Source organism: Caenorhabditis elegans, chromosome X (assembly GCF_000002985.6).
Source record: "Caenorhabditis elegans chromosome X".
Taxonomy (NCBI): Eukaryota; Metazoa; Nematoda; class Chromadorea; order Rhabditida; family Rhabditidae; genus Caenorhabditis; species Caenorhabditis elegans.
In genome coordinates this window covers 12367824-12378666 of record NC_003284.9, presented here as the reverse complement: position 1 = coordinate 12378666, position 10843 = coordinate 12367824, and the positions used below count along the sequence as shown (strand labels likewise).

The window sequence follows — 10843 nt, the reverse complement described above, 5'->3', positions numbered from 1 at the left end:
TTCTGACGTGTTTCTCATGGGAAAATGAGGGGAAATCCTTAAATCCTTGGTCTAGTTGCGGTAGAACCTATTAAAGTTTCATTTCCACTCTTCTCGCATTAATTGGATTGAAATTCAAATGCTAGACATAAATGCGTCATTCCATTTTTCTTGTTACCCTCCGTTATTTATTCTGTTGTGCCCTTCCTTCATTGTTTTGATCTTTATCTCAATATTCTGCCTCCGTGTTCCATTTTTTGTCACGTACATAAATGACTAAAGTCTTTTTTTCAGAATAACTCCCTGATCATAATTACCCTAAAAAGTTTTGAAAATAATGGGACAAGAAAATAGCAAGTGCCCTCATCAATCCTTAGCAGAGAAACGATACAAAGTTGAGAGACCGAAAACGAAAAAAGGTGAGCTGTTCTTTCCAGATTTTTCGGGAACAATTGAAGAGAGCAAATGATGAGAGCAATGATGAAAAGCGTCATCTTTCATACGTTTCTCTTTCTTTTTCTTTCACTTTTTTGTTCCGTATCACAAAAAATGATCAGACATTATCTTCACGCCCACTAGGTTTTTGGGTTCTTGCAACTTTGAACATCCCAGGGGATTTTAAACAAACACCAAGGTTTTTCAAGAAAATATGCGGGGAGCAATTTGAAAATAATATTACAAATTATTTTTTGCAGTTTTCAAACTCAATTATTTCAGTGTCATCTGGAAGTGCAACGGAACGATGCCTGTCAACCCAATCTGACGAAAAAAATGCTGCACGTAGGCTTACTGTATCCAGTTGTGATGTTAGCGCCGAAGACGATTTACCGGAAATCAAGAAGCTTTCAGTGTGAGTTAATTGTTATTTTCGACCATTCCAATTGCACCTCTTAGAAATACATACGACCAAAAACCGTGAGAAATTAATGAATCATGAAATCACTTTCAATGCTTGAAATTGCCCTGTGTTTTGGTTTTTTGTGTGGGTTTTTTTTTGAAAAATTGAAAATTCTGCATCTTCAAGCAAAACACTATGAATTACAAATTGGTGAAAGTTCAACATCTCGAAAGTTTTTGCAAGTAACGCTTTTCTTTGTGGGAGAACATAAAACTTTGATTAATAATTTATACATCAAAAATAAATGTGTTCAATTAATATTTGCAAATCCACATAGCTAAAAAAGTATTAATTTAATTAACAAGAAGCAAATGGCAGCGTTCGTTTATTTTTTATTATATATGTTTCATTGTTTGCAAGACGTGAAGAGGAAAACCGTTGTTTTACAGGGTGGGCCAAAAGTATGGTAACACGTTTGCAGCTCTATAACTTTACTAGTGGAGAGAGTTATTACATCAATTTGTACAAGTTTTGTTCTCCATAAAATACTGACCAGATGAACGTTTTGAATATTCAAAATATTCCCATCCGCATCGCTGCAGGTCTTCGGAACGTTTGAGATCACGACCTTTATGGCACGCAAGTCGGCATTCTGCGGGATTTCTACATTTTTCTCGAGGAATCCATCAAGTGTCTTACAAGTTTTTATAGTTCAAAGAATGCTCTTGGTCTAGAGATTCTTTAAAAACAAAAATCCAAATAATTTCTATCACGGTATTTCTGTCATGGACTGCGGCAGTAGGTTAAGTCTTGAATGGCATAGTCGCCAGAAAGATGGATGTGAGTGGCGAGTAGCAGTATGCAGAAAAATTCATTTTAGTATTTTTCGAGACGTTTTGACCTGACTTTCCAGAATGTTTTTAGAAAATTGAGCTCGGATGGCTTTGTGGGTCGTTACGCCTTGCGAAACCAAAAAAACTGAGTAAATTTCGCAAAGTTGAATTCATGAGACATTCAAAGGTTCTTGCTAGGCGCCAGTGTCGACACAGAAAATTTTTATATGCTACAAAAACAATTAAAAACGCTTCTTCACTTCTTTAACTTTAAATTTAACATAAAAGTCATACATCTGAAAATTATTGGCGTGCGTGGGAGGTGTGTTTGTGTGGGAAGTGCCGCGTGCCAAATTACCGTTTTTTCGAAAGGGTTCGCCAAATTGTCGAGGTGATAAAGATCGCTCCTTATTGGGAAACATTACAAATTTTGAGTCAAATTGAAGGAGATTTATTCAGCTATCAGTATTCGATAGAAGAATGTACGTATGACGTGGCAGTCGCGCGAAAAGCTCATGTAAAAGAGCGCTTCATGTGTTACCATACTTTTGGCCCACCCTGTATATAAGTTTGAAAATTTCCAATGCCTAAAAATTTATATACGTATTTGAAGTAAGTGTTCTAAAAATGAATCGGCCAGGTAACTTTTGAAGAGTTTTGTAACTAATTGCAAGTTTTTAAATACTTTAATTTTTGCTCTGTCCTTACGCAGCCGATATCTAAAAAGGTCCGCGACGATCTACTTGAACCTGAACAATTTTAGTAGTGTCTCTATATGTCTCTATCTACTGAAATACGTACTAATCACAGTTCTCATAAGATTCTTCACAACTTAGGTTCAATATTTTGTTTGGTTAACGGTAAACACGTATTTTTCATTGATACTTGCCATTTGTTGTTTCATATTACGTTTGATCTTTCCACCAACAAAGCTCATTGCTAAATCAAATGACATTGGTTCAAAATGGACCAAGCGTAAATATCAAATGAAAACCGTTGAATACTAATAAACACACACACACACACACATCTGAGTCGCATAACCCATTCTGTGCAAAATGCACAAACCTTGTTCCTTTGAACCCATGAACCCAAAATGCATTGCCGAAATGTATATCCAATTCCGAAGAGATCTAAAAGCAAGAAGATAAATTTCAGATGCGAGCCAAACGAGGATGAAGCAACTTCAATGACAAATGCTGCAGCAGCCGCTGGTGGAGCAAAATCGAAGTGCAAGCACTTTTTGACCCGACGAGAGCGCATTCTACTGGAACAGAGTTGGAGGAAAACTAGAAAAGTTAGTAATCACATGAACTTTCGAGTGAATTGTAGTTTCATCTGGGATATTTTTCAGACTGGAGCTGATCACATTGGATCAAAAATCTTTTTTATGGTACTAACAGCGCAGCCAGACATTAAAGCAATCTTTGGGCTTGAGAAGATCCCAACCGGACGTTTGAAATATGATCCACGGTTCCGTCAGCATGCACTTGGTAAGTATTCTTTGCTGTTCGATGTGTTATTTTTTTCACATTAATAACGAGTAAGAAGTATCCCATGGCATTTTTTTTTCAGTCTACACGAAAACCTTGGATTTTGTTATTCGCAACTTGGACTACCCCGGAAAGCTGGAAGTCTACTTTGAAAATCTTGGAAAACGACACGTGGCAATGCAGGGAAGAGGTTTTGAGCCTGGATACTGGGAGACGTTCGCCGAATGCATGACACAAGCCGCTGTGGAATGGGAGGCCAACCGACAGAGACCAACTTTGGGAGCTTGGAGAAACTTGGTTAGTTGGATAGAAAAATTTGAATAGAATCCGATACATTAAAAATCTGAGAGTTATTAATGCTTTCACTGTTCAGAAAATCACAAAAACTCTTATTCTCTTAGAAATCAAGAAAACAAATCCAAACGGATATAGAAAAAGTTTTCGAATCTTGGTTTCTTAATGGTTGAATTATATTAGCTCATTTAAGCTACGGTAACTACTGCTGCTTGAATCATCAATATTGTTTTTTAAACCGGGCTCAGAAACTTGGCTCAAGTTGTGTGATACTTTCAATGTAAAAAATTCTATCAACTACTGTTGATCATTGCGTAAATCGACAAAACAACAAGATTTCAAAAGCTTGAGCCAGCTTGAGCTTGTTTTTTATAATTTCCAACCGGAACAAAAGCTACAATTCCCTTGAAGTTTTAGTGATAACTCGGGCATTTCCAATACATACCAAAATGTACTACATATAAATCAAAACAACACTAAAAACTGATCTTAAGCACATACCCTTCAGTTACAGTAATTCCGTTGTGCCATTTACCAGTAAACCCTTTTTTCAGATTTCGTGCATTATTTCGTTCATGCGGCGTGGATTTGACGAGGAAAATGGCAAAAAGAAGCAGTATAGCTATAACGTACAAGGATTTAGCTCGAATCGAGCTCGCCGTTCAATTTCCCCATACGCCCCTGGTGTTCACTAACTGATTTTTTATTAATAATGTAATCTTTTTCATTGTTTCATATCACTTTTTTGCTGTACCAAAAAAAACTCTTGATTCGGTCCCATCTCAAAACATTTTGTTCGCTTTTTCCAGTTCTGTGAACTGATAGCTTTTATCTTTCTAAAACTATCAATGGCTTATCAACTTCCCATCATCCCTCCACTCGATTCCTTGTTTTGAAATCTGTGAATTTTCTAAACCTCAACGAGCTCTCCATGTTTTTTATTTGTTTTCTGTATTTTTTTGCTGTCGATCTTTTTCTTGATTTTTTAAAATGAATTTATTAATTATACTTTTGATAGTTTCGAAGTATGCAACCAAACATGCGCAAACTTTTCAGGGTACTCATTCCATCTAATGGACAGTTGGATAGTAAAAGTTCTCCTAAGATTGACTTTTATGCTGTAGTTCAAGTTTATTGTCGGGTACTCTATTCTCCTATTGTACTTTTGCACTAACTTGTTATTTTCCTGATGGAAACTCAAAAAACTGCAAAATTCAGTCTGTCCTTGAATTTAATTGTAAGTTTTGGTTTTCCACGGATTGACTTTAATATTGTTGATGCTTCTAGAATAGTTTGCGTGGCCTTCTCAAGAAAAACTACTGTATAATTAAAAACAAATTCGATGCTCAAAAAAAGAAATCAAATACGCCCGCTTTTTGGCTGTTTTGACAAATGTGTTATGTTTGCACAATTGTTTCTTATTCTATAATACCTCTTTTTGAGTGCTATAGTTTTATTTTTCTTAAAAATACAAGACTGATCTATTGCTTTGAAAATAGTGTATGTGGGGGGGGGGGGGGGGGCAGATAGCTCAGTCGGTAGTGGTGGCCGCTAGCAGTCTGGAGGTCACGAGTTCAAGTCCGGCCTCACCCCCTAGGTTCACCCAGCCTATTGGGAAGTGAAGTAATCCACGACTGGAATATCGGCCACAGTCCCCGGCTAGGACGTGGCTTAAATTACAGCCCAGAGGGATCACCACCAGGCAGTGTACCTGAATCCCAGATCCGCAGTGCATAGCACTTGAAGAGCGGATCGTCCTTTAATCTTTTTTTTTAAACACATTATGTTTTAAAAACTATGCTGTAGATCAGAACACTGTGTTTACATTTAAACTAAAAATCTTACAGATCAGATATCGCAAGACTAGTGACAAGTTACTGGAAGAAACAGAGAAATACGTAGGAAATATATCATTTGCGCAAAAATCTTTTAATCCTTAGAATCGAAAGTTTGTGGAAACTGAACTAGTGATTTACGACAAAGCGAAAAAAATTCTACAAGCAATTATTGGCAAGTTGGAGATCGTCATTTCTTTTGGACCTTGTGAATTTGAATGGGTATGCAAAAATAATCAAAAGTTAAAAAGTGAAAGGAGTTTCAGAAAGATGACGTCCACCGTCCGATTTTAGATTTCAACGAATGTACCGATAAATATGAAGACATTCTGTATGAAATTGATCAACTACCAAAACCTACAAAGAAAAAACATTAAAATAATATTATCGTAATTCTGTTATTGTTTAACTTTGATCATATGTTTTTAAAGTGATTTTCCAAAACTGCGACTTTTTGAAATAATATTAGTACTTTGAACGCGTTCAATTTCAACAACATATGTTTACTCTTATTCAAATGTTTCAAAGTCGTCTTTCAACAAGTAATGTGCATAATTGATACAGAATGAAACAAATGTGTCATTCGAACAATAAAATCGGATAGCTGACATTAGAGAGTCAAATATCAAAATCAATCAGTATATGTTACTTCCCAATGATTTTGAAACATATTCAAGTTGTGCTATACAAATTGAGTTGCAATTTTACAAATTAAACTATGTAATGTACAGTGCTGGCCAAAAAGATATCCACTTTCTGTTTTTTGATGATTTCGATATTTTTTCCATTGAGCATAACTCCAAAACTAGGAAAGCTATCAAAAAAGTTTCAACTGGTAAAATGTAGCTCGTGATCAGGCCTATGTATTTTTATATGATTAAATTATTCACCCAAAACATGGCAAGTGATAAAGCGGCCGACATCTCGTGAGTCCGCTTTTGATGATGATTACTAAAACGACTGTAACTCGAGAAACATATTTTTAATGGAAGGTTTTTAGAAAGTAACACGATGTTTATATAATTTTTTATTGTTTGAACATACTAACTTCGTCCTGAAACCTCCATTGAAAAAGACAAGAGAGTTTAAAGAAGAGAAGTGTAGAGTAATCTCGAGCTCATGTCTCAAAAATAGTAGATTTTTTTTTCTGAATTCTGTTTATTGGTTAATATGTAGTTCAAATATAATAACAACATCAGTTCTTCACAAAAATTGTCGGAAAAAGATTTTCAATCCAAGAAACCTGATTTTTGAACAAAGCCTCTAAACAGTGTCTAATGAGACACTAGTTTCAGCGCACACATTTTTTTAAATGGAGGTTTTAGGACAAAGTTGATATGTTCAAACAATAAAAAATTAAATAAACATTTTGTTACTTTCTCAAACCTTTCATTAAAAATATGTTTCTTGAGTTACAGTCGTTTTAGTAATCATCGTCAAAAACGGACATAATTGCAACATGTAAAAATACATAGGCCTGATCACGAGCTACATTTTACCAGTTGAAAATTTTTTGGTACCTTTCCTAGTTTTGAAGTTATGCCCATTGGAAAAAATATCGAAATCGTCAAAAAACTGAAAGTGGATATCTTTTTGGCCAGCACTGTATATGTTTGTTAAACTATGTGATGCATACATTTACATGTGTACCATGAATGTTAAAAGGTACGGTTGGAAAATGTGTGCAACCTGGCATGACGGTGGTTGCGTACGCACATTGTCGAGCGCGGGAAACGCCAACTCAATTGCAGCTCGCGTTTTTTTAGTTTGTTTTGTATTATTGTACATTATCGTGTATAAAATTACGTGTCAATTTTGACCAAGTGATCGAGAAAAAAACCTGAGAGTTAATTTTTATGAAATAAGTTTTTGTGTCGACCTTTTATTTTGAAAATGTGAACATCCTAATGTCACTGAAAAATTATTCCTTGTGTTCTCAGAAATGTTTCAAACAATCTTTGTCTTTTACAGAAATGTCAGAATCGAACAAATTATTCAACCCGTTCGGAAATCATGAGACCCACCTGAAAGAGTTGAAGTTACAGTTGGAGCAAACTGTCTTGAAATCAGTTCAATACATAGAAGACGTGAACGATCTTACTGAATCATTTGAACAGCTGACAGAGATTGCGAAGAGCATACCAGAAACATCGGTATTAGATTACATTCCGCCTGTTAACTTTTACATTAATTAATTTTCAGATCAAAGCTCTCATTTCTGAAGTAGTCGATCCTTTATCGAGATGTATATCAATATTTAGTGCAATAATGATAGTACGCATAGAAAGAGCATCAATCTACAACCTAATCCAAAGATTAAAGAAATTTATTGAAACTATCGCAGACCGTGTGACCAAGCCATTTGATTCCGAAGTATTACAAGAATGGACACCGATTTTCATATCTCTATTGAGAGGAGGAGGATACTGCGGTTTCACAGAAATTGGCGCATTGTTATGGAACAAGACGTTTGGGACTGTGGATAACGATCTAGTTTGTTCTAACGAATTGAAGTAAATTAATTCTAACTGTATGGAAAGATGAGATACTGTTACAGAAAACACCTTCACGTTTTGCCCTCAAGATATGCCATCAATAAACCAAAATTGCCAATTAAATATGGTTATGATTGGCTTTTTGATCGTGAGGAGTGGGAAAAAGATGAACAAACTTTTTCTGATGGTGCCGGATTCACGCTTCCAGAAGTGAAGACGGAAGTTGTTTACGAGGAGAGGTCTTTAAAATTTTATCAACAGCCTGTTGTTGATGATGTAGCTGAAATTAGGTATGGAATAGTTATGAAACATAAAGCCACGACTCGGAAGAATGATTTGGAGGAAAAAGTAGAAGAAGTCTCTGGGTCGCCGAACACAATAAACTACATGGATGAGGAGGCACATGATGGATTTGTGAAAACAGATAAAATCAAAACGGCGTTAATAGCTAAGAACTTGGAAGTCAAAGATGAAAAAGTTAAAACTTCAAATAAATACAATCATCCAGTCTCAACATTTGCTACCGAATCATCGAGAAACCCTGAGTTGGCCCAGAACAAAAGTGTAGAAACTCTGGAAAAATTTCCTGAACTAGCATTGATAAAATTGCCGGATCAATTTCACGGAGAAAAGGATTCAGCAGATGTTTCTGATTTAAAGAAATCAGCTGATAGCCACACGGGTATTGCTCAAAAAGAAGATGATGTAGAGCAAAAAACTAGGAAAAAGCCGGTCAGATCGAAGGTACGTTAATATTATTTTATCAAGTGTTCAAATACAATGATTTCAGCTCGCCAGAAAGCGTTCGAACCCAACAAGAAGAAGTGAAAGACTGTCAGAAATTCAGAACAACGCGAGTGTGAGGTCAGAATCGTCGAAAACCGTAGATGACAATGTTCAGAAGGCACAAGGTCAGGAAGAAGTTGTGGACACAATCGTAAAAAGTATGCTTGTTAAAGAAGTAGCCGACAAGAGGGGTGTTTCTGCAACAACAAGTGATAAACATTTATCTGATGTGGAAGTTCATTCGCCGCCAAAAACCCCACAAACTCCATCAATTTTGCGTGTTGGTATAAGAACGTCAAGCTATCCAATGACAGAGACAAAGGTGGCATATTTTTGATCTCAGTATTCACTAATTGGACTTTTTTTCAGAGAAACCGAGTTCATTTCGACGAAGAGTCTGTTCCGGTGGATGTTGTTTTGTCGTCTTTCACACTACAACAAATTCCTGTAGTCGAAGCTTCGAATATTCCGGAACCGGAACATGCGATGAATGTCCGTAATAGCAGTCCACTATTGGATAACCAAAGTGCTCCATACAATTCCTTTTTCTATCCAAGTCTTGCAAACTGTCGTGACAAGGTTGATCGTATCTTGCCGAAATTGGTAAAGCTCTGCACAAAAACTTGTGTAGACTCTGCAAAACGGTCTTTGATGGTAGTTGTAGTTAAAACCATCGGAGACTTTGCGTCTCTCTCAAAATTTGACATTGAGAAGTTCACTTGGATCAAAAAACGAGTTGCTGGAGCTAAGAATGTATTGATGCAGTATGAGAAATCACGAAACACAGAACGACGTGAAGAAATTGCTGATGACTCAGACGAAAGACCAATGGATGCCACTGATACCATGCCGCCTGCAATAGAATGTGCATTACCAATTTCAAGTGTTTTTCAACCGGTTCCTATGGAGACCGAAGCCAATATTTCTCCAACAAATCAACTTAATACTCAAGAATCATCAGAATCCAACGCGTTGTCCGTGGAGGCAACACAGCCAGTATTAAACTCCCAAAACACGCCTGAAGCATCTCAATCTCCAGCAAGTCCAATTTCTACAGATACTGGATTATCTACTTCTACTGTCTATCCACCTGCTGTTCAAAAAAATGTGTCCGAAGTACAATCTCGTCAAAATTTGGCACCAATATTTCGTGGTGGACCGAAACATTTGAAAAAGGCACAACTGAGTTCAGAAATGCAATTCGAACATGCGAATGAAATTGAAAGGTCTTTCTTAGAAGGTAGGTGGTCATAAGTTTAGCGAAGAGGCACCTCATTAATTTCATTATTTTCAGATAGACGCATTTTGCATAGAATCTGTACCAATCTCTCACACGCTCACACACAAAATCATTGGCCAGGTGAAAACTCGTCCAAACTTCTCTCCAATATCAACAAAGCTTCAATACTTTTCAAGAATTTGGTACAAACACGTGGTGCTGGCGACTGGGATGGTATGAATTTAAATGACGGTGAATGGTCAACAGCCGTAAGCGATGTGGCAACTGATGTTGATGCTCTTGTAGCAGTATACAAACGTTTTTCACGTCATCACACTTCACTCATGGCGAATAATCTTCCATGGAAAAGCATCATGGAATGCATAAACGAAGCAGCGTGTCTTCTGGGAAGTATCTTTCTCGCGAGAGTACAAGAAGTTTGAAATAATTTTAATTTAAAAATAAATTAAAAATAAAGAAACGGCACTTCAATATAACTTTAATAATTTCAATTTTAGAAGTGGCTGAAGGGAAAGTTTTCATTTATTTTCGTATTAAAAAAAACAGAAAAGTTCCGTGGACAGTTTAAAAAATTTGATTTTCCGCCTTACATTAATTCTAAATTTTCAAAAATGTTCTGATTGTTAACTTACTTCAATTTCATACTTTCCAGACCTTATTTTTTAGATAGTATTTATTGAAAATGAGCTTTAATATGTTTTCTTTCTTTCTGATCTCGAGCTATTTTCAAAGTTTTCTTTTTGTTTCTCACTTAACCAAACTTACTTGTTTGCTCTTTATTATAAATGTTAGTTTAGAAATCAACACTTTCAGTGATATTCCCCATCCACACAACTCTAATTATCATTTTCCCTTTGTGACATTTTTACTGAACATTTCTTTGAGTATTACCATACATGTTAATTGCTTTAACTTAATAAATTCCCAAATATTTCACACACTTATTGTGCAATACACAGAGTTTAAAAAATGCGGTTTTGGTGAAATTCATTTGATAAAGCGGTTTTGGTGAAATTCATTGGAAAATAATCAATAAAAACTAGAACATTT

At 35.9% G+C, this 10843-nt stretch overlaps 2 protein-coding genes and 1 non-coding gene across 3 annotated transcripts; 2 read left to right on the top strand and 1 right to left on the bottom strand.

Moving 5' to 3' along the window:
- Positions 1-273: 273 nt before the first annotated feature.
- Positions 274-4445, top strand: glb-13 (Globin-related protein glb-13). The gene is made up of 6 exons (NM_077678.8): positions 274-398; positions 697-829; positions 2809-2947; positions 3005-3143; positions 3226-3440; positions 3992-4445. Exons 1-6 carry the CDS (start codon positions 317-319, stop codon positions 4130-4132), a joined length of 849 nt encoding a protein of 282 aa, NP_510079.2. The 5' UTR covers positions 274-316; the 3' UTR covers positions 4133-4445.
- A 2800-nt stretch (positions 4446-7245) lies between these two features.
- On the top strand, positions 7246-10215 carry rif-1.2 (BRCT domain-containing protein; the record flags this gene model as incomplete). Its single annotated transcript, NM_077677.4, has 6 exons — positions 7246-7425; positions 7475-7785; positions 7830-8511; positions 8558-8875; positions 8923-9793; positions 9848-10215. 6 exons carry the CDS (start codon positions 7246-7248, stop codon positions 10213-10215), a joined length of 2730 nt encoding a protein of 909 aa, NP_510078.2.
- F19H6.9 lies at positions 8673-8877 on the bottom strand. Its single transcript, NR_072265.1, has one exon. It is a non-coding gene; the product is annotated as an Unclassified non-coding RNA F19H6.9 (non-coding RNA).
- Positions 10216-10843: the final 628 nt, after the last annotated feature.

Coding starts and splice junctions, on each gene's coding strand:
- glb-13 (NM_077678.8), top strand. CDS start 317: ATGGGACAAGAAAATAGCAAGTGCCCTCATCAATCCTTAGCAGAGAAA. Junction 830..2,808: donor GAAATCAAGAAGCTTTCAGT/GTGAGTTAATTG, acceptor GATAAATTTCAG/ATGCGAGCCAAACGAGGATG. Junction 3,144..3,225: donor GTTCCGTCAGCATGCACTTG/GTAAGTATTCTT, acceptor TTTTTTTTTCAG/TCTACACGAAAACCTTGGAT.